Source organism: Aptenodytes patagonicus, chromosome 18 (genome assembly GCF_965638725.1).
Source record: "Aptenodytes patagonicus chromosome 18, bAptPat1.pri.cur, whole genome shotgun sequence".
Classification (NCBI taxonomy): Eukaryota; Metazoa; Chordata; class Aves; order Sphenisciformes; family Spheniscidae; genus Aptenodytes; species Aptenodytes patagonicus.
Genome location: NC_134966.1, coordinates 5,712,305 through 5,738,602, shown reverse-complemented (window position 1 = coordinate 5,738,602; position 26,298 = coordinate 5,712,305). Strand labels below are relative to the sequence as shown.

Here is a 26,298-nt window from a genome sequence, read left to right as displayed (position 1 = left end):
GTCCCAGGTACGCATTCAGCCTCTAAAGACGATTTAGACAGCACTTCACACTGCAGTAGCACTTCATCTTCCAGTACGACATGTACCCCTCGTCTTGTGCCTGGACATCGTATGTGGGCAGACAAAAATGGGCGCCACGTTCTTGGCTTGATTGAGGATTATAATGCTCTGCGGAAACAGATTTCAGAAGGGCAACAGGTTTTAGCAGAAATGGAGATTTCTTTAAGAGAGGTCACTGGTACGAAACTGCAGGAGCCTGGAATAAAGGTAAACAGTGAAAGCTGTTAAGAGGATGGTGAATTTTACCTAGAGGTGCAAAATGTGTAGGTTACAAAAGCAAAGAACTAGGTTAATGGTGCAGCAGGTGCCATTAACTGAATAACTCTGTCAGGACACCTCAACCTTGACTGCCCAAGTCTCATCTAGATGCAGGCACCTATTTGTGATTCTGGGTTAATGAAGCTACGGATAAATTAGTTACTTCTGGCCCTTTAATAAGCAATCTCACTTTTACTTGCAACTTGAAATGAGGTGAAACGACTTGCTTTTACTATGGAAATTGGTGATTGTTACACTGGAAACGATAAAAAAGCCAAACAAAAACAAGAACAAAAAAAACTCAGATAAAACTCTAAAATGCTTTAGAAAGGGCTTAAACTAGGGGTATGCATCAGTAACCTAAGGATAAAAATAATTAAGGAGATGTTCTTGTAATGAAGGCTTGGGATAAACCCAGGAAATACGAGACAGTTAAAAGAAATCTGATATACAGCTGGTAAAGTTCCCCACTTACTTGTATTCAGCCCTTTAGTAACACCAGGTGATAACTGTACATTAACGATTGATGGATGCTAATGAAGGTTGTTTCATATTAGGGAAGCTTTTTAATATTTTTCCACTTCCTGGTATCAATGGAACACTTAGCAGTATCAGTAGCTAGTCTAGGAACTTGAATATCTCATTAATGATCGCATACTGTCTTCTAAGGCATAGTGTATCATCCTTTCTGCATCGTGTGTGACACAGTGATAGCAAGTCATGGTGCTCTTGCTGTAGTCTTAAACATAGTAAATCTTAAACCAGTAAAATGTTTGCCTTGTATTGAATAATGGCAATCCTTTTCCTCTAGAGTCAGGAGAACAACTAGTCTTTCCTTATGCTAATTTTTTCTTGATTAATATTGTTAATTTCTGGATACAGTTAATGATAGCATATTTGAGGTGGACTGAATAAGGCAAATCTGCCTACAAGCTTCAACAAAAGGGAAGGAACAATCTGTACACGTCCGTGGCAGCTAATAAGGAACTAAGAAACTTAAACCGCAACAGGAAAGGCTTGGATCAGGCATTTAAAACAACACGCCAGTGGTAAAAAACACTGGAATGGAGGCTGCTCAGAGACACTGCTCCTGGAGGCGCTTTTAAGAACGGATTACATGAATGTTGGAAAAATTACATGTAATGCTTTCCTGCCTTGGAGTGGGAAAGTAAACTAGGTGACTAATGAAGGTCCTTTTCACTCCTACGACTCTATGATAATATAAATGTTGTAAAAAACATGCTTACTGCTCTTCAAAAACCAGAAGGTCTTAACTGCATGGATAAATTCGTGCTACTACTTTTTCTAGTTACAATTATTAAAGCTATTGAAGGTGCAGTCTTCAACAATTCTGAAATTCTTTTTGTGGTATCACGTGTGCTCACACACTAAAATGATATCTGAATGACACTTAAGACTCTCTGAGGTACCATATTTTCAAATGACCTAGTTAAGATACTGATAATGACTGAAAAAGTAATCTAAGTTTTTAACTTGTTTTGTTAGTGTAAAGATAAAAGCAGTAAGTTTCATAATGTGCCGTTTTCTATCAAGCTTTACATCACTGAAGTTTCAAACTACTTAGCAAATGGGATATTTTATGTGACAGGAGGATTCGGGTTAGATAACAATGCTAAATAAGTATTCAAATGATGTGCTGCATGGGGCAGGAACTGTGAATGCTCTTCTTTCATTACCCTTCCCCCTTCTGTATCTCCATTGCTTTGGTAATTCATTTGCTCCCCTTGCATTCTTTCCCTCCTTTATTTCACATTTATGCAATTTCTTCAATTTGGTTTTCTCATCTGTCAGCAGAGGAAAACATTTTATATGTGTCCTGATAGTTATTTTAGCATTAAATGGAACAGTTTAAAGGGTCTGCTAAGGAAGAAACATCTATATTGCTTAAATTGATGTCTGTAATCATTTGACTTTCAAATAACGTGACACGAAATGCAAATGGAGAAAGAGGAGAGTTGCCAACTATTACCATGTGGCATAGCAAATCTAGTAAATATAATCTATTATTAATCATGGTTATTGATAACGATAAATCCCCTCCTTTCCTGAAATTCTCAGATAATGCATAATTCAGCAGTCTTTGTAAACTAACAAATTAGCTTTTGTGGCACACAATAGCTGTGTACATCATCTTAAATATGAATTCATACCAACTGGATTTAAACCATTAATTAAGATTACATTTTCATAATGTTTTAAGCATAAAATATAACATGTCTCTAATCCTATGATATAGGTACCAGACCAGGCATCGCTGCATAGCTTTTCCACAAATATTCACACAGTACAGCAGATTTTAGAAGAGGCTGCGCGTTTACTGAAACTTCTCTGGAGAGTTTCCCTTCCACTGAAGGCTGTACACGGTACTACTCATGGCACTCAGGTACTATTATGTTTCATTTTGGTGGGTTGTTTGTTTGTTTGTTTTAACTGTTCTAATGTGTTAAGGAAGATGCACCAGTTAGGAACGTGTCATTTGGGAAAATCTTTTGAAAATCATGAACCCAGGATGTCTCTGGACACATGGATTTAGTTAGCTCTCATCACTGAAGGCTAAGGCTGAATTGGTGCTGGTGTTCTATCCTGATCATATTGTATACCGGGGTGTTTATTTACAAAATACTTTATTTTAAAGATGTAATCTGTTACCCTGTTACATGATATTCAGGAAACCAAGGCAGGTGGCAAACGTTCCATTTCAACAAGAAAAGGTTTGGACTCCCTGTTATAGAACCAAATTCAATTTGATTATGTATATACTAGTAACAAGAGAAACTTCAGCAACTTTGATGTAATCTGACCTACATTTTCCTTTTACGTTTTTGATGCCTAAGCTGTAAAATAGGATGCTTTTTTAAAAGGGTGACAAAACCCCAAGACAAGTTTTATAACATTTTAACTAAAAAGGATTGCACTATGCAAATGAATGGAAGTAAACTGAATGAGGAATGAATTATCTATGCTGTCATAATACCACCACTCAGTAATGAAACTGTTTCAAACTCTGGCTTTGAAATAAATCTATAATGTTTTCACTGAGGTTTTTGTATACGTTTCTTAAGGGAGGCAGGGTATTGCTGGAAAAAAAACAACTTTAGGAAAGTAAACATTTTATATATATTTTTAATAACATTTCTGTTGTTATTTTCTAGCATCCTTAAACGTGTAAAATCACAAAAGCAGTAAGAATGAACTGTGCTGTCTAATATGCTTCACTGATGTTTCAGCTCCCTATTTGGGATGCCTTGACAAATGTGTATACTTCCATTTTTATCCTTATGTGTATATTCTATATAGACAGCTATATGTTGGCCTGGATTGCAGTATCTGAACATACCATACACAGAGGTCTTTCAAGCGTATGTGTGATGCATCTAATGCTTTACTGTCATACTGATCTAAACCTTCTTGATCTGGATCAGTCACTTCCCAAAATCTGACCTCAATGCACAGGGGATCTGAGTTCCCAGGACTGCACCTTATTGGAGCCTAATGGAATCTTTTCTAGAATTTGTTATCCAACATCCTGAGATCTTAAGGACATTAGATTGCTTCTGATGTCTTAAATGCAGTATATGAAAGAATATCTCTTGAAGCTTGATTGTAAAAGATACTGAACATTCACTGCCTTCTCTTCAGCCCCACAGGAGTTGTGAGTAATCAGTTCTTCTGAAGAGCTAAATGCTAGGGGCAAATTCCAGAAGATGCTATTATTTAGCAAGAAGAAGTGGCACAACAAGAAGAAAAATGTACAAGCTTAAGTTTGCATGAGGATCCAGATCAGTGATACTGGCAGACTATGTCAGGGCTACTCGTAGTCCTGTTTTAAAAGATACTAACCATAACTTAGTTGGAGTTGTGGTGAAAACTGAACCTTGAATAATGATACTGTCAACTAATTTTGCAAGAAAAGTGTCCTGGTCATTTGTGCAATGCCTTTCAGCCCTTTGATAAAGGCAGCATCAACTATTAACAGAACACTGGAGGAGGAAGCTAGAAGTTCTGAACCTGACAGACAGGATACTTGCTGATCCCATAGCACTGGCCTTCATTATATTTTCTAGTTGAGGGGGGGAAAAAAAGAGAGGAATGGAAGTTTAAAAACAAAAATAGGCACTGGTGTTTGTTAAGACTTTTCTCAGACTAGCAGAAAAATTAATTGCACTAAAAGCCAGCTAAGAATTGTAGTTGTCTCTTGGCAGATGTCATAGAATCATATGTCATTGGGGATGTGAATGTGGAAGGACAGGCGCTTAGTGGTGTTTCACTCCTTTAAGTTGGTCGTACTCTAAGGAAGCTTGAGGGCTCTTGTACAAAAGTATTTAGCAATGAACAATGTACAAAGTACTTTTATATAATGCTTTAATATAATATTTTCTTCTCTCAATTTAGGATGAAGGAATGAAAGCAGAAATATTTAGATTACGTAAGAAACTGTCCGAGCAAGAGAAGAAGTTACATAGCACAGTGAAACGCTTGCACTCCACAAACCAGCTGAAGGAAAACATGGAGAAAGTCATCATTGACCAGTGTAAGTGTATGCTTTATTACTGGTTCTTTTTGTATTTTTGTAGTCTATGGCTACCTCTAAAATTGGAGAAACAACAAAATGAACATAGGCACCCGTCCTTTTGCAGTTGTTCTGACTGGTGTTTACTTGTGCGCACTCAGTTGTTAGTGACAAACGATTCACGAGGTTCAGACTGTACAGAACTGATGGAGCCTCATTCAGATGGAAGAAAGTTGCCCAACTACAAAAGGCTGCATAGAATAACATGAGAAGCAGTTCATGGTTTTACACAACCCACTGATAAGGTGTCAATCCACGCAGCTGCCACTAATTGCCACGAATTACTTGAGTTACTCCATTTCAGATACTGCCATTCCCCAAGTTTTCTATCCTACAGCAGTTCCTGTCAGAGGCAAAGTTACTGTTGCTGTAGACCATTCCAGCCAAAGTTTTTGATGTTGTCCTTCTGAAAACTGTGATTTTTGCCTCAGTCTTGATAAATGTGGAATTAGGCTTTTAGATTTTCTGCGGTGCCTATCTATCTGTTGCGTGTATCGCACTAGATAGCTGAATACTGGGAAAAGCCAAAGCAGCAGCAAAGGAGATTTGTCAATGCTCTACACTAGACTGAGAAATGCAAGAGAACAGAAGGCTCAGAAGAAGGGAAACAAAAGCTTACTATGAGTAATTTTTTAAAGAAAAATTAGGACATGCTGTGAAATGATACCTTACTCTTAGCAGCTGTATCTAGAAAATTATCTGGAAACATGAAAACAAGTGGGACATGGACTATATTGTAGCTGTGTTAAGCCAGGTGACTGTTTGAAGAGATTCATCTCTTCTGTGTTAGAGTTTAATCACTCATCAGAAGAGATTTGAATGGAGCTAACCTCTTCTCTACCTTCATGCTATGGCAATATGTGTATTGGGGGAGGAGGATTTAATTTTCTTCGTTTAAAAAAAAAAAAATCTAACCTTCTCTTAGAGGTGGGACTAAATGACTCATTAGTCTATGCTAGAATGGCACTTGTGTTATCAGTAATTCATCTAGACTGTGCAATGTTACACATCACACAAAGTTATGAAAATGGCCATAATACCGTAAGTTACTCAAGTCATTTAAATGCAATGTAGAGGAATAAATGTTATTTTGCTCCATAGCCTGTAATTTTTATATCTAAGGTACATGTATCTTCTGCCTGCAGATTTTTTTTTTTAAGCATTTATGGGCTAGTTTTTGGTCACTTCTTTCAGAATTGTTGTATTAAATGATGTACAAGTTACTTATATTAAATCCAAAATTATGTTTTGTTCAGGTTTTAAAGTTAAATAATAGCTCAGTTTGGGGTTGTCATATAAAAATCAAAGCTATTCTATTCTGTCTGTCCAAATAATATCCTGGAGGTAGATTTACTGGTTTAGTTTGGTCAGTTCCTAGTTCCAGTGACATCTCAGACATACTGGGTAATTTCAGTAGGGCTGGGCAGAGTATAAATCAGCAGAGAATTTACCCTTATGGCCAAAATGTTATCCCCACAGCCACTCCATCCACCCATACTTTCAAATAGAAAACCACATCTCCCCCTTATTTTGCTCACTCCATTCAGGGCATTCAACCTCATCTGAACTAGGTCCTGATAAAATGAAGCCTGCATTTTCTGAAATCTCCTTAATACAAAGTACTGCCTGGCCAGCAGCACCTTTGCTATTAGTGTCACATCCTCTAAATTCTCTTCATGTACTGAATTTAATATTTTTGATTTAGGAAAATCTAGTTTGCCAGGTGAAATGAATTTACTAGCAGAGTTCTTTATGAGCAGAGAGCACTCTGCTACACAGAAAGACCTAGATACGATTTTCTGTAAGTTTCATTGATTATGGGAATTATGGATGTCAAGTTACCTTTGCCTTAAAGAGCAATTTCAGAAATGTTTCTAAATTGCATCTGTACACAAATTCCTGACCAAGCATACAACAAAACTGGGGGATCATATGAAGCTGCTGGATTTTGTTAGGATGCTTACACTTGTTTTTGTTGTTTCTTCCTTTCTCCTAAGAAAGCAAAGGCATCGCAGTAGGTGACCTTGCCTTCCTTCATTCTCCAAACGTCCTGTTAGCTGGCCACTCCACTGAGGATATTCAAGTTCCCTCTGTTATTTAGTTGAGCATTCCTAAATATATTTAGAGGCAGAGACTGGAACATTCTTGTGGCTCAGTCTTCTGTGTGCTTTCTCTGGCGAGAGAACGCATTGCTTATAAACCTCATCTGAACCTCTGGACATGTAACAATGCAGTGCCAAATTGCAGTAATCTGCCAAGGGTATAATTATCTCATGACAGCTATACCCTTGGAGTTGCTGGGTTCTTATTATTGTAATGAAAAATTTTTATTATGGCTAAATTGTTTATTTTTGAGACTGGAATATTAAATTGGTACTTGTGAATGGTATTTTTCAGCAGTTATGGAGCTGACACAGATTAGAGAATCACATATTTAACCTGACATTTCTAAATATCAGTTTTGTTTAGAAACATCCCCTCCTCCATTCACAGGTCTCGCGCTGTCCCCACAGAGGCAAACTAGCTGGATGAATAGAGAAAACTTGGAACCCTTCAGAGCAAGCCACTGACATGATTTCCCCTAAGCATATATAGGTTGCTTTGTCCTTGAACTGCTGGAGGAGCTGGCTGACATCTTTTGCCATCTGTCCTCTTCCCAGCACATCGTCCCCCATAACCTCTCCACTGCACCATTTTTCTCCCCCTTCTGCTAACCACCCTCCCCCACGCAAGTAGGCTCCCTAATAGATCAAACTGTAGTTAGGTCATGCACCATCTCCCCTTAAAATTAACAGAAAGTCTTCCTTTGACGACTTAGATCGAGGGAATCAGGTCATCAGTATGGCAGGGGGCTGTTCATACCTCTCACATTAAATGTAGTGATGAGCTATGCGTGTTTTCACATGTATCGTTCTTGTTATGGTAGACAGACTTTAAAAACACTTCCCTGATGCGTCGCTCTGAAAAGAGGATTATGTGCTAGATGGAACATAGGCCGGGGGTAGGAAATGGCATTCTAGCGCTGGCACTGCTTTGGACCCGTCCTGTGGTCCTGACTGATGACTCCTGCTCTTCCCTAACTCTGCCTGCCAGTACAGCATTGCCCCTTAATTTTGGGTTGTTGCAGCTGTTGTTTGTGCATCAGCCTGAGGTTCTGAACAGGGCTCGGGAGGGAGTAACAGTTCTGGGTTTTGGTCAGAAAGTTGAAGTGGTGGTCAGGGCTGTGTGTGATTGCCTGGTCGCTGCCCATCGTGTAGCTGCAAGTTCATACATGATTTAAAATTTGGTCTTAAGACTTGAATACAGAGACTATAGAAAGACTGTGCAGTATTCTTTTTAATCTCCTCTTTCTTTCCAGTGGTTTTAACTCATGATGTCTTGAAGAAGGCTAGAGGAAACCTGGAAGTAAGTAAAACTTTTGCTTGCATTTAATTCCTTGGTAGATACTCATTAGAAATATGCATTGCTGTGTCAGTAGTATTTTGCAGAATTAGTCCAATTTGCGTTAGGTTTGCTACCTAATCAAGTCTGGGTGACAGCAGTTTAGTATGATAAATATTCTGCAATGTTTGATGTTTAAATTAGAGTTTTATGACTGACCACATAAACAGCTAAACCCTCTCCTTTCTGATGCTTTCCCTAGATTAATATTCATGTCTGTCATCTTCTTCCAGTAGTTTATTTTCAGCAGATCACAGTCCAATAACCTGTCGACTGAGTAAGTTCACAAAAGGCACCCTTATTTAAAGCTTGTGTATGTGCTAATAACGGGTGGTGCTTTTTTTTTAAATATAGACCCAACAGGCAAAGCTTTTGCAAACAGCTATTTGCTAATGCAGTGTATTAAATTAGTTTGAGTGTTTAAGTAATCACTATTCAGATTTGATTTCTCCCAGCAGGTTCAGGCTTTACTCCCAGAAGGTTGTAATACACTTCTTGACTCCTAAATCCCATCCTTCTCCTCACACCACTCCACCCTGAATGATTGTACATTTCTGACCCCCTCCTTAAATTTTCCTCTACCCTTTTCCGTGAATCTCTTCCCCCTGACCCTCAGCGGCAGTGCTTTCCTGAGCACTTCCCCATGCAGCTGCGGTCCTGTTGTTGTCTCAGCCCTACCTGAGTTAGAAAGTGATGACATAAAAAAGTCTTTCTGCTTACAGAAGTCTTACCACATTAATTTGAAGATTTGCTGAACACAGATGCTCCTATTTGCAGATCCTTTTGCAGTGTTATGGCCCAGGGGAAGGGACAAATTGTGTCCATTTGAAATACTGTAAAATAGTAATAATTACTGCTTTTCTAACCAGGTCCCACCAACTGAAAATCAAAAATCGCCTTCCTATACCAGCAAAAAAAGGATTCTCTGAAGGAGAAAGTTCCACTAATAAAGACTGGTCCTGTGACTGCTGTTTGCTTCTTTATGCCTTACTATTTATTGGTGTAAAAATGTTTGTTCAGCTCTTTTAAGGGAATCAGCCTTTGACCAAAAAAAAGAAAGGAAAAAAAAGAAAAAAAAATCTCTTGGTAAATAACTTATTTAACATTTTCTGTAATGTAAAAGATGGTTTTTAATATTTATTACAGAAGCAAGGTACTGGAGGTATTGAAGAAAAATCCAGATTTTTTTAAAGTTGGCTCATTTGAAATTTTATATTTGTACTTGTCATGTTATAAAACTATTTGTTGTTTTAGTCAAAAGGTCCTGAAAGAATCAAGAACGTGATCCACCTTCCAAACTGTTTCTCTACTGCTAAAAGAATGTAGGTTAAAAAAAAAATTCTGCCAGTTGTCATTGTTTTGTTCAATATTTTAGAGCATTTTAAACATGGCTGGAAGATTCGTCTAGAAGCTGCCTGCTGCTGAGCTTTCTTATTGCCCTGTTAGAAACTTAGATGGATGCTAGGTCTGAAAATATTACTTAGAATCAGACAATTAAAATGAAAAATAATCACAAATGCGTTTGTGTTGTTTTGTTTGAAACATCAGACTTTGAGCACTTACCGAACAAAGCAGCCCCATTAGACTGTTCGTTTCCCGAGTTCAACTAAAATTAATCCAGTCCTTAGCGGCAGTGTTTGTACGGTATGGTAGAAGCGCTCGTCGTGGCTAAGTGGGGGTGTTGGGAACTTGCTTTCAGGAAGCCATAACTGAAAGACATCGTGCTGTTGGCAAAACGTTAATGTTGTCCCCTGTCCCCCCTCACCCTCCCCGAGCCCCGTACAGAGAGGACGGAAGGCCGTATGAGGGACACGGCCAAACAGTGTTGAAATCCTCCTTTCTGCTAAAAGCTCTGAAAAATGTTTCTTAAATTTATTTAAATCCTTTACTATGGGTTTTTATCTCCCATGTTGATACATATAATAGTGATATTTTGGCAAGGCCAGAGAACACCAGCATAAACCATGCCTAGTTGCGCTAGGTAACTTGCCCTTGTCATTCAAGAAGGTTAGCACCAGGTCTGGGAAATCTCAGCCCGGGGTTGTGCTTATACTGGGTCCTTGGATATTGCACTCGAGAGAATAACCAACATGTAACAGGCTTTCACAAAACATGAGTTTGTGCTCATTGAAACGTGGCTGTGACGATAGGTAGCCGTTACACCCATTGAGTTGGTGAAGAGCTGCGGGCCGTTCTGACTGGTCTGGTAGTACATGCGCAACACATACAGGCTAAGACAAGTCCAAAGATCTCCCCTCATGTGTTCAAATTAGTTTCCCAACGGTTTGATGACATTCGGCTAACTCTTAAGTACCACAAAGATGCTCTAAATCACCTTGCTTCTAAGTTGCAGCTTGGTATTAAGTGGTTGGAGCCGTTGCATCCTCCCTTTGACCCCCGCACTCCTAAGTTCTGGGTGGTTGCCAGTACGGTAGCTAGGTATGGCACAGGTCGTGGATAATCTGGTCCTCGGCACTGGTTAGTGATGGGCTCCCACACACCCATTGTGCAGTGAGTTTTTATCAAAGAAAACCAACGTAAAGCCATGCACTTTCAGGGTGCCCGTTTCTGTGGTCCCTGGTCCCTGCTTTTTGCATGTTCATGTTCTGAAGTATGAAAATGGATTTAACGGGAGGTCCCACAGCCTTTCTGGAGGGGTCGTGCTCTGAGAAGTGTTACGTGCCTTGGGGATCCCAACCTACAGTCCTTACCTGAGCTGGCCTGAACCTCCATCTCAAGTTAGGGCTGCTGAGTACTTGCACCTCTAGTCCATCAGGGGAAATGACAAAACATCTTTAGCTGACAAAAACTCATTTGTCTGGATCAGAGGAAAGATGCCAGAAACATTGGAAAGGTAAAAATAAACTTTGCAGATTGGAAAAGGGGGAGGTAAGGGAAGAGCATGCAGTCAAACTTGTTCTTCAGTCTCTTCACACATTATTGTCCTCACAGCTCACTAAAAACGTCAAGTTAATTTTACTAAGTAGCTAAATTATAGACACTCAGATGTAATCAGAATCTGCTATACATTTCAACTTTCAAAATTAATCATCCTACGTTTTTGAGTTACAACACCTGAAGGAAACAGCTGTACGTCTATATATAGTACACCCATGTCTCTTGGTCGTCTTGCAGCCTTTTTCCCCCCCACGCCATCTGTACTTAAAAATAAATAAAGAAATAAATTGTTTCCCTTTCCTGAGATGATTTGCCACTTACTTCTTAATGGTCCCTGCTGTGCCCTCTCAGAGCTTTTCTCCTGACCCCTTTTCTCCTTCCACTCAGCCCCGATTGCTGCATCCAGTTCACAGCGGCGCATGCGCCTGTGCGTGTGCTGGGCAGGTCAAGGGGACGGAGTCGCCGCTGAGCTTTGGTTAACTGGGGGGGGGGGGGGGGGAAAACGTAGTATATCATTGCCTCTTTAAAAACAGATGATCCTGTGAGATCAAAGTATTTCATCTTAATGAGAAGTGCCTCTTAAACACACATAATTTACTGGGCCAGTTTAAAAATAATTAAAAAAAAGGAAAAAAAGCTTACCAGATGGAGGGCTGCAGAAGACAAAGCTTATGGAGTGTTAAACTTTGTTCCCATTAAACAAAATTAAATTTTCCTTTAAAAATAATTACGCGGGAGAAAAATAAGCAGCGTAAGCAAATGGAATTAAAGGCGGGGCTCATTTGCTTACTGAGTTCCTGCCCGTACTTTCATTACATGTGCAAGGTGATTTGAAACACTACTGAGAGAGTAGTTCAGGAACGAGCATTTGAGTAGGTGTGGGGAGACCTGCGGGTCTGTTGTCTTTACCTGTGACCTTGAACCTCTCCGCTCTTTTCCCAGGCCTGCAGGCAGTAGGCAGGCTGTGGTCTTCCTTATAGGATGCTGAAGGCCTGTTGAGATTTAAAAAAAAAAAAAAAAAAACAAAAAAACAAAAGGCTTTTTCCTTCTCTTTAGGCCCCCTACAACGTGTGCAGCTACATACGAGCACTGAATAAAGGAAATAATTCAGTGCCGTTGGGGGCAGAGCAGTGCATTACAGATACAACCCAGTACCTGGTGCTGCCGGCCAGCCCGAGCCACCCCTCCAGGGCAGCACGGCTGGGAGGCTGCGGTCGCAGCTTAAGTACAACGTTATAATTACCTCTGCCAAAGAGAACAACTAGAAATAATACTACTCAAAAAAAAAAAATCACATGTGGTTGGTTGTATTAAAAATAAATCAATGCTAATACATTCAAGCATTTAAAAACAAAAGCGCAGCAGATCTGTGCGGTATTTTAATCTCGACAAAAGCTGCCAGTTCCATTTTTGCGAGGGAGCTGGTGAGGCTTTGTGGGATGCCGTCTGCCGGGGCGGGGAGGGACGGGTCCTCACGGGGCGCCTGGGAGGGGGACAGGGGTATTGTGCGGACGGGGCAGAGCGCTCGCCACCAGCTGTGTCCTGAAAAGCTGAGCAGAGGGGAACGCGCCCGCTTTACATTTTGGGTTTATTTTAAACACTCCTGAACTAGATGGAAAGCAAATCCTGTCATCACTTCCAAATTCAACAGAAATGACAATATGGAAAGCAAAATATAAAAAGAAAGTGGCAACACTCTTTGGAATTCTACTGACACCAAAATCCCAATTTACAAGCAGCCAAAGCCCGACCCCCAGTCATCCGTGCACACAAGCTACGTGAAGCCGTGGGTACCCAGCGCTTTTCCACCCCGGGCGGGTGTGGGCTGTGGGTTGAAGCACGAGCCTGGAAGCGGAGGCATGGCTTTGCTGCGAGCAGGATCACCTGCGAGGTCAAACCACTCCAGTGCAAAGGAGGCCACGCTACTGTGCATATTAAAGCCCTTCGACACACAGCGGCAACCGCTTCTAGGTGGCCGTGCACAGCGATTTGCACCTCTGGGTGCGGGTTCTGCTGCTGGCAGAGGGCATTTGGCCTCTGGACCGTGCAAGCGTGCGCAGCCGAGCAGAGCCGTGTTGCAGGCAGCGTTGCACTGGGGGTGCCGCGCTCTGGCTGGGCCTCGCCGGCTGATAAACTCCGACACTAACCTTAACGTATCAGCAGTGCGCTCTGCAAAGCCTGGTACGCTGGTCTCATTTTCATGGCTGTAACAACTCGGAAAAAAGCTGTTTGAATAGCGCAGATACCACCCCCAGACATTTCTCCCTCCCGTTCCCTTCCTGACCTCTTCCATCTCCACCTTGTCTCCCCAGGTCCATTTTTCAGCCTTTCTGGGACAGCCACTAGATGGCAAAAGCAAGTTGCGCTCGCAGAGAAGCGGGGCCGCAGCTTTGGGAGCCGGTGTTGGATGAAGCTGTGCAAAGCCCAGCACGTACCCGCGGCCGCGAATCCTCCAGCACAAAGCCGCTGCTCCGGGTTTGTGCTCCTGTCTTGCACGTCTCCTGCTTGCAGGAAGCTGAAATAAACCCAAACACACCCTGCTGGATTGGGCCTGGGCTCAGTAGTGTGAATGACACTAAAAAGATGAGATTTGGAGCCAGGGCTTACTGACTTTTTATTACTCAAATGAAAAAAACCCAATCCCAAACAGTCTTAAAACGCGCTCTACGTTGAATCATAATGATCCAGAAGCCACTGGCCTTATCGTCAAGGTGCAATTATCAGCACGTTTAGTGCTTGCTGAAGTTTTAGAATCACAGAACAGTTTGGGTTGGAAGGGACCTCTAAAGGCCATCTAGTCCAACCCCCCTGCCATGGGCAGGGACATCTTTAACTAGATCAGGTTGCTCAGAGCCCCGTCCAGCCTGACCTGGAATGTTTCCAGGGATGGGGCATCCACCACCTCTCTGGGCAACCTGGGCCAGTGCTTCACCACCCTCAGCGTAAAAAATTCCTTCCTTATATCTAGTCTAAATCGACCCCCCTTTAGTTTAAAGCCATTCCCCCTTGTCCTGTCGCAACAGGCCCTGCTAAAAAGTTTGCTGCCATCTTTTTTATCAGCCCCCTTTAAGTACTGACAGGCTGCAGTAAGGTCTCCCCCCCAAAGCCTTCTCTTCTCTAGGCTGAACAACCCCAACTCTCTCAGCCTTTCCTCATAGGAGAGGTGTTCCATCCCCCTGAGCATTTTTGTGACCCTCCTCTGGACCCTTTTGTTAGTGGCGCTGGTTGTTATATGGGGGCAGATGGGGCTGCATTGCTCAGCTCCAGCGCTTCTCCTGGTGTGATGGGTCTTTCCTCTTCAGTCTGCAGAGCGGTGAAGCGGTTCTGCAAGGGCACCTCAGGCTTCGGGGGGAGTCTCTTCCTCCTGCTGGTCCTTGCCGTTGCAACCGTCCATTCTTCTGCATTATTGCCCCCCCTGCTCCCTTCTGTGTGTGCCAGTGGGGGAGTTTTTGGCTGTTTGGCCCCGGGCTGTGGGTCTGCTGCAGACTGCGCTTGGAACCAGCTATCTAACTCCTTCTCTGCCTCCCTGATGTTACGCAGCCTTCTCACCACCTCCTGCAGCTCAGCCACCTGCTGCAGGAGGTCCTTGACCCGGGCACACCTTTTGCAGGCAGGTCTGCCGCCTGTCCCTGCCCCAGGAGAGAGGTCCAGGCACTTCTGCAGCCTGAGGTCTGTGCTGCAGCCTCTCCCTTCAGCAGGTGCCCTCCCTTTGGTGCAGCCCTTTGCCTGCAGTCATGCTCCCCTCGAGGCAAACCCCCCCAATCCCTGTTCAGGGGCTTTGGCTTCTGGAGGAGAAAGCGCTCAAGGGTTCCCCATCCTTGGCAGGGCGCCGCAGGCAGCCCAGCACCAAACCACCTGCCTCTGCTCGCTTCAGCAACCCTGCTGGGGCGATGGGCCAACCCCTCACCTTCCAGGGTGAAGCGAAAGGAAACCAAACCCCATCTGCTCCTAAACTGCCATTTTTCTCCACCACAAAGTTCGACACTGAACCCACAGCTCAGCATCTGGGTTTCACACTGTGCACCGAGCACGCTGCATCGCTCCGGAGGGAAGCGCTCTCAGAGAAGGGCAGCGGGCTGCTGCCCCTCCTGCCATCCTGCAGTGAGTAATTCAGATTTAGCAGGGGGCAAAGCATGCACACACAGGGAAAGAGCTTGGTCGCTTTATGCTTTTTTGCAGTGGGAAAGGCTGTAGAATCTGTTTGAAGAAAATACTCCTTGCAGGGAGGAGAGGCTGCATCCTCCAAGCCAGAGGCTGCAAAGCAGCAACTGGTGACAGTGGGGGAAATCAAGGTTGCTCCGGGGCTGGTGACGAGAAAGATTTCAAGTCGCTTTAGTGGTCCATTCCCACCTTTCTGTTCCCCTCCTCACCATCCTCCCACACACAAAATCTGTATTTTGCACAGCTCGCGCCTGTCTCCAGAGAAGCAGCACAAAAAAAAAAAAATCTAGTTTTGAGCATCAATGTAGAGTTGCAATGCGTCTTTGCAAACCAGCAAATCGAAAGCGATAAATAAACTGACAAGTAACCCCTTTTCCTACCTATCTACCCAGGAAGTCACTCCTCTAATAAGTTCCCAACAACACAAAAATCAAGCCCTTGGACACCCCCGCAGGCAGCTCTGGGCTCTCCCCAACCATCCAGGGGCTGCGGGACCCGCTGCTGCCCCTGCCCCATCCTGCATTCAGACCAGCTGCTCCACACTCGGCAACCGCATAACCTTTATCTTTAATTTTTGAATTGACCCCTCTTGAGAAAGGCTCTGCATGCCTATTTTTTATGTGTTTATCTTGTCATTTCTTTAGGAAGATACTTGTTACAATATTTTTTTTCCCCCCTCCTTCCCCCCAGCCCCGTCAGAAGAATCTACTCGGGTAATTTGTTGAAGCAGGTTGCTGGGGCATGCATTATGCATGAGATGCAATCTTTATTTCTGCACTCCACTGTGTGCGTTCTCAAACAGGAATGGCATCGCGTGCCCGCACACAAAACGAACATTAACAGCTCAAAAAAACCCCCCCAAAAAACCAAACAGAAAAAAGAAAATGCCCATTTATTTAAAGGAAAGCAAAAAAAAAAAACCCAAAACCCCAACCCCTCCACCCTTTCAAGCTGTTCTAGCTGGGATTGCTCAGAGCAGCTAAACAGCAAGAGCAGTCAAGTTGTTCCCATTTATACTCCGCTGTTGAATAAACTGGCTCAGAGCTGCTGTGTTCAGTGCGACACATACAGGCAGCGTTGGTGGCGAGCCCAAAGGAGTTCAATGTGCAACATCGCCAAACACACCCCCAGCGACGGAGCTCAGGCGGCACAGACCACCTCCGAGGAGGAGGCTCACTCTCTCCACCCCTCCTGGTATCTGTACGTCTATACACACGTATATGCATGTACACTTGCATTTCTGAGCCCATTCTTTCTTGCTGCTAGAGATAAATAAAGCCTGTATTAGCCACTCCATGTTTTGTGCTGCAGTAGCTTTCAGAGCACCTCGTAGGGTCAAATCTTTTGGGCCAAACCCCAAAGGCCACATTCACCAAGGCTTTGAGCTTTTTTGCCAGCTCTGCCCTTATTAATCCACCTCTCCCCCAACACACACCCCTTTTTACCTTCTCCTGCCCAAGGGCTGGACGCCCGACTCCTTGGCCGGTTACACTGGGAGCAGATGGTTTGCTACGCAGTGGGGATATGGTAGGAGCCGGTGACACTGGAAGGTCAAATGACTAAGGATACATACTGCTAAGCACCGTGTCAAAAGCCTTCGGGTTAAATGCATAAAGCAGAACCACACAAAAAAGATGCAGAAAATTCACAGCCTGTCAAAACTACACACCCCCGCCCCCGTATTTCATGCTTGGAGGTCATCTACTATTATTTTAGAGCAATAAGATGTGTACCTCATTTTAAAGTCCATTTAAAATGCAGTTGCAACACTGATGTCCTTACCAACCTCTGCTGCAGTGCAGCCCTCAGGACCCCCATCGCCTCCCTTGCACGGGGCCACGGCAGCCATGGTGGGCAGGGGGTTTCTCCTCCAGCCCCTCAAGATGGGCTATGGCCAGTATTGGGTCACCTTGCTCCGGGACGAGGGCAAAACCTCCTGCTTTGCTGGCCATGGCAGCTTGGAACGGCTGGAGGAGAAAACGAAGGACAAGGAACCAGGTCTGTTAATCCCAAGAAGAGCATGAGGAGTAGAAAAAAAAAAAAAAATATCAGTGAGTGGCCCCCGAGAAGGAATAAAGGGGAAAAAAAATAAATGTCGGAGAATGAATAAGAGGGAGAGAAAGAGGACACGTGGAAAGGGAAAAGGAATAGGATAAAATGGGGACCAGGATATAAGGCCAATTATTTTTGATTCTTTGGCTTAGGAGCTAATTTATTACAGCGGTAAATCATGCTTGGGATAGGTAATACAGCGGCCAGAGCCTGGACGTTATTTAGACAGCGTAATTATGATATTAATGCTCAGAACAGTGGAAAATTTTAACTGCCTGCAGGCCACGTCTCGCTCTTTACAGTCTCCCCTTCTGCTCAGCATGAAGAAATATTGCAGTTTCCCAGAGCCATGGGGCTTCATGTCAGGGCAGAAAGGTTTCGTGGAAAGGCACACGGCCGGGTTTCCTTATCTTAACATCCCTCCCTGCAAGGTCTGAGCGGCTCGGGCTGCAACACCCCGTTTTCCCTCTCTCCCTGCCCCTACACGCTGGTGCCGGGAATGCGCCCACCCACTCATTAACCCCAGCAGCCGCTCGGGCTCCTACCAGGGCAGATATAAAGGGGAGTGTGTGTGTGTGTGTGGGGAAGACACCTGTGCTAGCTGGTGTATGTCCCCCCCACACACAGGTGAAGGGGAAGGTGGGGATATGAGAGCTTCAGCCATGATTTCTGGGGTGGAGAGCAGCTGTATAAATTAACTAGGTGAGGCTGAGCCTTTCATCACACCTCCACAGCATTATCTCAGTTGACAGGGAAAAACCTTTATGCTATATAAAGGCTGGTGTATATATAGAAATAAACTTTCTAGGGGTTAGAAGAGGCGAGGTGGTTCGCTACAGATACCGGGAAGTGCAGGAGCCGCCCCACCCTCGCAGCCCTCCTCCATCCACTCGTGGTTCAGCAGGGAGAAGCGCACAGAAGCAGCAGTTCGTTAAGGCTTCGTTAAGATATCTGCGCTGCACAGGGCTGGCACGACTCAGAGAAATCACACCTTGACACTTTGTCTGGCTCTGCACCAATCTTAGGGGTGCCATGTCCATCCTCTGCCCCTCTCCTCCTACCCCGGGTGCAGTTTGACCTGGGGTAAGCATCCCACCGCTGTGCCCACAGCTCCCGCGAGAGGCAGCTGAGCTACGGGCAGGTGTCCAAGTGCTCAGCTCTGAACCGTCCTAGCCCTCAAGGCAGCAAGTGATGTCGGCAGCCTTGAAAAATGATGTCAAAGACGTGAAAAACCAACCGGCTTTGCCTCAAGTCATCAGAGCAAATTATGCATTCTCCAGCAGTCACGTAATACGAAATTAAATAACTCCATTGTGCACCGATCTTGCTGCGAATGCGAGAGGCAAGTTCTCCGCTTCCCCCCAGCACAATTTGAGCCCATTTGCTCACGATTTCCCTCCAGTATCACTTGCTGTGAAATCCACATTGTGATCCCAATGTGCCATTTGGCAAACAGATACAACAGCATCCCCTTGCAGCTCAGTGTTAAACTCGCAGGTCCCGCAGCCCTCCCCGTATTCTCCTGCCCTCAAGGCATGAAAAAAATGGAGAAAGAGATTTGTACCATCCCACACCAGTCTTGCCTGTGGTACACACTGGTGCTCTGACAGTCTCCACCAGTATTCTGCTTGCCTAAAGCTACGGCAGGATTTTTTTTGGTAGGTGGGAATATATTTAAGAAATGTGTTTACTTATCTCCCGTAAAAGGACAATAAACTTATCTCCAGACGTTGCATTAAAGAAATACTGTGATTTTAAAAGTTACTTTGTTCTACAACTCCTCCAGGCAGAAAAGATAATAAAAAATAGCAAGCCACTGGTGGTTAAAGAAAAAAAAAACAAAACCACAAACCAACCAAAAACCATGCGGTTATAATGTCACTCAATGGCCTATCCCTAACAGAGCAACACACAAAATGCACGTGTGGGATAATAAGTTAAAATATCTTGGAGAAAGCTATTAATTTATAACAATGGTAAAAAAGGGTTGATGGGGACAGCGGAGGTGTTTTGAAGTGCAGTTCGTGTTATTGAGACTACCAGATGTCATACTGGCACTTAAAAGCCTAAGGTGGTTTGAAATGCAGTACAGATTGTCTCGCATTTGATCTTCTAAACCTGTCTCCATCCATCGTCAGCAACTGTCAAGATAACAGGGGACAAGTTTTGATTGGAGCCTGATTGTTTTTTGTTGGTGTAAAGGCAGAGATGCATATGGTCCTGAAACCTGACATCTCTACATCTTCTGCTGGAAAAATGTGACTTTAAGCAGAAACAAGGCTAACTTCCACCCCAAAACCAATTTGTTTGATGGAATTCAGCCTGCAGAACAGGAAGAATATTTGTATTTATGTCTGCTTGAATGCAGGCTTGCACGCACCCACTCCTTGATTGTTTTTAGTTACATCCGATGATAATGCAGAGAGAAAGATCAATATGAAGTGAGTTGGCCTGGTAACCTCCACCAACAGTGCAGAATTTACACTGAGACTTGACACAGGGAAACTGAGAAACATCATGAAAATGTTATGCGGCCAGAGAAGCTTTGTAATGATCTGTTCTCCGTGGACCCTCGGGGTCTCTTGTATTGTGCTGGTTTTCCCTCCAGGCTCCACTTTTCAGGAGTGATTTTGCAGCTCCTGCCGGAGTTTCTCAGCAGTGCTCTACCTGCTGACATGTCCCCTGGGAGACCTCCCAGCAGTCTCACCAGCCACCTCCACGCTCTCCTGCATGGAGAGGTGAACCCTGGAGCTTCTCTAGTCTAAATACACCCTCTGCCCTTCAAAGGCTTGGGCCATCCCATGCTGCAGTGAGTGGCCACCCTCGGCATTGCGTGGCCATCACCCTTGCTGCAGCTCCTCCACCAGAGCCTGCAGCCTCCAAGCCTACTTGACTTGATATTTCTACAGAAACCATGCACCTTGCCTCAATGCAAAGAGCAAAGAACCGCCGTCTTGTGAAAGAGAGCAAGAGCATATTCCAGCCTGGGGAAAAACGAAGCTTTACAGCTGCACCAGTTAAGGGGTGGGGGACCTGCTCAGCCCACCGTGCCTGTTAGCTTGCGCAGTACTAGCACGTAGCTGTGGAAGCCTCTCAGAACCTTTGCTTGGCTCCATCCCCAGGGAGCCCCACCAGCTCCCCGGGGATCAGTCGCGTGAGTGATGGCAACAGGATTTGGCTCAAGACACCATAGTAATATGGTGTCGATTAAAGGTTTTATTAGCATGAGCTTGTGTGGCGATTGCATCACTTACAAGTGCCAGTAAAACACTTATACCACGCTATTAACCAGCCTATATACACCACATCACTCTTCTGTAAAATACTTCATAAAGTGTTTTAAATTTTTCTGTCATCTTTTTTCCTTGTACCTCTTGGCTATAAAACCAGGCTGGGTTTAACAGCTGAGAGCTCAGCTGAAGAGAGCTTGCTGGGAGGGGGAAGCCACCTTCACTTTTTCACTTATTCCATGGTCTTAAAAAAATTCTTAGCTGCGAAAGCATGAAACGGAGTAAAATTATGCAACGTGATCTCCTGTGTAAAAATATGCAATCCAAAGTGATCCTGTAATTCCTCATGAGCCCGATGGTGAAAGTCTAGATTCACTGTTTATGGCTGGTGTTTTGGTAAGCCTTCGAGTTCACTGGTTTCACAGAGCGAGGGAGAGGATGCTCCTGGCAAACTTGGATTAAGTCTATTTTTACTGAAGACTCCAAAGGACCGATTCGAACACGTGTGCGTGTAGAAACAGGAGGACTCCCCTCCAGCAGTGATGGGAACTATTCACAAAACATCAGGGAAACAGACCAAAAACACACCCCCAAAAACCAGCCCAGTGCTGAGACGCACACAATCCAGCTGACCTCTTCCCAGCATTCATCAGCTGAGCACTTAATTTTTGGGGAATCTAGGAATGAAACCCCCAAAACTCAACCTAAGGTCAGTCAAAGCAATCTGTCTTGTTCCTGAGGGCCAATGAAGGAATTAACATCGGGACAAAATATGTTCACTTTAGCATAAACCTCAGCCAGGATGTTTTTCTGTTGACATGGGAAAAGATTAGCATGTGGTCACTCCAAAAATCTCTCAAAAAAGGGAAACTTTCCAGGGCTGGCAATGAGGATAACGCAGCTGTGCATTAGGCAGCCCCTATTATTCCCAGGTAAATCCCACAACCACCTCTGCAGCGGTGGTGACATTAAAACCTGCCCTGACCTCCTCACCTTCTTTGCCTGCAGGCTTTTGGCGTGGCAGAGGGCCGAGGAGAGACACGGTCCTCCCCAGAAAGCTTTTGAATACACAGGTCAGGGACTAGAGTCAAACAGGCTCAGCCCTTGAGCGAGTCTTCTGGTCAGGAGGACAGACACACAGACACCTATCATGTCCTGTAGTGCACGTGCAACACGACCAGGGCCGCACAGAGCATCCCCTGCGGACGTGAGCGATGCAGGTGTCCTGCACCAAGCTTTCCCCCTTCAGACCTCCACACCCTCCCTGGTCTGTCTTGCCTGCAGTTGAGACATATCTTTTCCAAAGAACCAATTTCAAAACACTTCCTTCTAACCTTGAGAGAGCAGAGAAATTAAACTGTGCAGGATCGCCTCCTGCGTTGATCAACTCAGATTCTTATTCACACAGACACTTAAAAAAAAAAATATTTAAAAAATCACTGGGATCTCTCTTTGCTCAGAAAGCTGTATTCCATTACCTCTGGCATAAGGCACAATGCAGACCAAAAGAAAGAAACTCACACCAGTGAGTAGCTAGAAAAGAGAGGCAGAGTAAATTAGCATACTCACTGTGCAAAGCGAACAGAGGACTTGGACTTGTATAAAATGATCCTGATGGGAGGAACAGTCAATTCCTCCTTGGAGCTGCAATAAAAGCCTATGGCCAAGAGGGTCTGTGTGAATTTGGTAGCAGAGATAAGAAGGAGGCGAACTCCAGTGAGCATCACTTTCTTGCAATTGATCAGCTGCTCTACTTGAAGCTGGAAAACATGTGCACCACACTTGGAAAAATAAAGAGTCGAGAGCACCCTGACAGAAAACCACCATGCACAGACATCTGAAGGAAAGCTGGTAAACAAGAAAGTGACAATAATCCCTCTATACAGTGACAAAAAGTTTGTTTCTGTCCCTCAGAGGGAAGACCTAGGTGGAAAGCGGAGGGGGGTCCATCCAGACCTGGCGAGACGCCGGCTCCCGGGTGCCTCCGGTTACGGGGGCTGGAAAGCTCAGCACCAGGAGGGGCTGCAGAGGCAGTCCCAAGAAACGAGCGTGACAAACCCTGCTCAGCGGTAATTACTGGTCTCGCTGGCACCGGCCCCTGAGAGCTGCTGGGCATCGCGCCCAGCAATGGGCACGCAGCACCGCTGGGACGGGGGAGTTAAACTGCGGCTCTCCAGCTCCTCCGGACATGGCACGAGCAGCGTGCGAAATCCTTCACGCAGCAAGCAGAGCACGGCGCTTCCCAGGGAGGCTTTTTGGCAAACCTAAATTGATGCCCCCTCCTCATTTCATCCAGGAACGAGAGCCTACCATCCTCTGGATGCTGAAACCCCCCAACTGGGTAAGCACAATGAGAAAATAATGGGTAGGCAGGTGGCAAACCAGGACAATTGCTAATGATTTGGCTGTGCACAGCTACCAGTTGTGCTCACAGCCAGCCCGCCCGAAAGCGTGCCGGCAGCAAAGAGCCCCCCTCCACCCCCCGCATTTCTCCACCTGTTAGTTCATGTCGGTACAAGTGTTAGCGCAGAGGGCGGTGATGCTTATCTTAGCATGGGTCTGCATGGTGCTTGGCACAACAGGAGCTCCGCATCGCCGAGGTCTCTGGGCACGGCCAGTGGGTAATTAAAAGTTCACCTGCTGCAGCAGCAGACGGGTGTCAAAGCTGGGACCCCGGGCAGATCTTGGTCGTCCCCCCCCCACCAGACCAGCGACCTGCGGGCACCAACTGGACCAACTGACATTTGCCATACAAAATACTCCCTATTTTCTCAACGTGATGCGCTAGGTTGAAAGCATCACCCCACCAGCACTGACACTAATAAAGGACCATCTACCATGGATTTGTGTCTTAGGGCAAACTGCAAGATCTGTTTGAAGCTTTTCCCACAGCTGGGACATTCATAAACACCTTTCCTGCAGGGACAGGTTGGGATCTAATGAACGGCTGAGCTTGTGGGGCTGCTCTTTCTTCAGCTGAGGCATGATTATTATACCTTTCTGTGGCATGACTCTGTTTCCACAAGCGTTGATGGGATATAACGATACGCGACGTTTGCAGGCACACAGCAAGGTGCAGAGCGAAGGAAGGAGGTTGCTGTGGTAGGGAGAGGGGAGAAGAGGGAGGTATAAGGTGGTGGGGGAGCAGCATAGGGGACCCTCAACGCCTGTGCAGGATTCCAGCGCTAGGTAATTTTAAAGCTAAGGCAAGGTACCAGTTTGCAGAAGTGCACCATGATTTATTCATATGCATTGATGAAAACATATTTGGGACATCTCGGTCAAATTGGGTTGAAATCCAGAAAAGCAATTAAGACGTGTGTATATACATGTAGAGACTGATCACATCAGCCTGTTTCCTAACGACATCTGGCTGTAAAATATTTAAAAAAAAAAAACCCAGGGTATTGCAGAGTACACCTTGTCTGTTAACAAGTTCCCTTCATGCGCAGCACGTAAGGCTTACAGCACTTCGATGAAGTTCTGCACAGGGGTGAATTTCACCAGAAGAGAAAGGAGGAAAGAAATACTGCAAATCCCAGAAAGACTCTCGCAGCCCCAGCAGCCCTTGTGGGAGCCCTGTCAGAGACTATCCAGAAAGTAAGACTGGCACGGAAGCCAAATGGCACAGTTTCTAGTGGTCCACACAGGCAGAGGTGATTATGCGATGCATGCATGGATCTTTCCAGCTGGAGGTATTTTAAACACAGAAAATAATGTCGGAATCATAGGACTGCAATCTTTAAATTATATTCAAAAAAGATGCTCAAAGCATATATCATTGAATTATAAACAGCTTTGGCAGCTTTATTGATGATGTTGAATCTGGTTGACAGATGCATTTACACTGCATAAGCATTTGAGATGCTAAAGTAATTGCTTATTAGTCTTGTTGTGAGGCAAAACACCAGATTGAAATAAATAGGAGCTCATGAACACAGAATTTTGCTGCCTCTTTGATTATTTTTTCAAGCTAACCATCTGCTAAGCATCTGGGATTCTTAGAATCCAAGATCCATACCGCACACAGGTGGGAATTAAAAAATACAAATAGAAGGAGCTTAAGAACCCAAACAAACTATAATATAAAATTGTTCAAAATGACTAAGGAGCTTCTTTCCTAGCTTGCATACAAATGTAGGAAGTTAGGTTCTTACAGGATGCCCTACACACCGAGCAGATGCATAGCCAAGCAATTGCGTCCACTTCATGCACTAGTGCTCTTCAACACGTGCCAGGGCCAAAAAATGGTCTGTAGCGTACCCCAACGTGGGGCATGGAGGGACTGCAGAGAAGCAGCCGAGCAGGGTACTCGGCAGCAGTGGTCTTCTCCACAAACAAGACATACCAGGAGAATCCAAATTCCCCTGAGGTCATCAGAAAGGCTTCCAGGACTCTCCAAGGCTTGGCTTGCAAGAATTTTGGTAGACGTTGTAAGGCTTCAGGTTATGTCTCTATCCCTTGCTGATAGGTTTTAAAGGTTTAAAAATATAAGTTTTAAGCATGTTTGACAGAAAAAAGAAAAACGCCCACAGTGAGGGAAAGGCTGCAATGTCTGTTCAACCCTTCACCCTGGTTGATCCTTTCCTCTGCCGAGGAGAGGGCTTTGTGCCTACACACCATCCGTCATGATGGAGACCCAGCCTTTTATACCAGCTGCCCTACCCTGATCTCCAAGTGTCACAGGTACACCCGTCCTTGTCCTCGCCGTGGCCCCACGTCGGGACTGCCACCCAGCAGAGGACGAGAAGCACTGCCCGGCTGAGCACTCGCCCTTCACAGCCTTTTCTATTTGGCCTGAAGACACGGGGGAGGAAGACTCAGTATGTCGGGAGCTGCAGTCTCAGCTGAGGCCCCACAATAGACAAAAACAATAATCTGAAGTCCAAAACTCAAGCAGGACAAATTCAGGAGTCAGAATAAAAAGTTTGCTACGCAGTTTATTGCGGCCTGTGGGATGGCAGCTTTGATAAGAACATAAAATTGACATTTGAATTTTCCCCAGCTGCCATTGCAATTGATGCTGAGAACTTGAGTTAATAAAAACAGCCAGTTAAATAACTGTCAAACTCTAGCAAATACCCATAAAGCAAATGTTCTTTTAAAAAAGCAAATTAGACATGCATTTTTCTCCATGAAAAAGTGCAATTAGAGAAGCTTTATAACTAATATTTGTTTTTGGTTCTAAAATATTAAGGATCTTTCCTAAACATAGCACAGCGAAGGGTTTCAATTAATCTCCTTTGAACACACACATTCAGGTGTTTAAAAAGGAAAAAGAAGAAACAACGATTTGTGCAGCACGCTCTATCATCTCCAAAAAGCTGTAAACAGTATCTTAGAGAGCAGAGTTTGTGTGACAAATTTGAGATTAGGCGGATTCCGATCTAAAAATTAAATTGCTTATCAGAGAAATAATATTAGAGTAAAATAAATTAGAATCTCTACTGAAGACTCTAAAAGTAATTTTTAAAATTAATTAGAATCAAAAAGATGGATCTCAAAGGATAGGACAACTCTAATTTAGACAGACGGTAATTAATTCCTTATTTCAGAAATTCATTAACAGGCTGTAAGAGCAAATCATTCCTTTGCTGGAGTTAAACT

General features: G+C 44.4%; 1 protein-coding gene across 1 annotated transcript in view; it reads left to right on the top strand.

The window, feature by feature from the left end:
• Window positions 1-9,867, top strand: part of CDK5RAP2 (CDK5 regulatory subunit associated protein 2) — an 83,765-nt gene extending 73,898 nt beyond the window's left edge. The window contains 5 exon segments of the mRNA XM_076355639.1: window positions 8-267; window positions 2,576-2,722; window positions 4,732-4,870; window positions 8,268-8,314; window positions 9,220-9,867. Of these exon segments, the coding sequence (XP_076211754.1) occupies window positions 8-267; window positions 2,576-2,722; window positions 4,732-4,870; window positions 8,268-8,314; window positions 9,220-9,279 (653 nt within the window). The 3' untranslated portion in view covers window positions 9,280-9,867.
• Window positions 9,868-26,298: the final 16,431 nt, after the last annotated feature.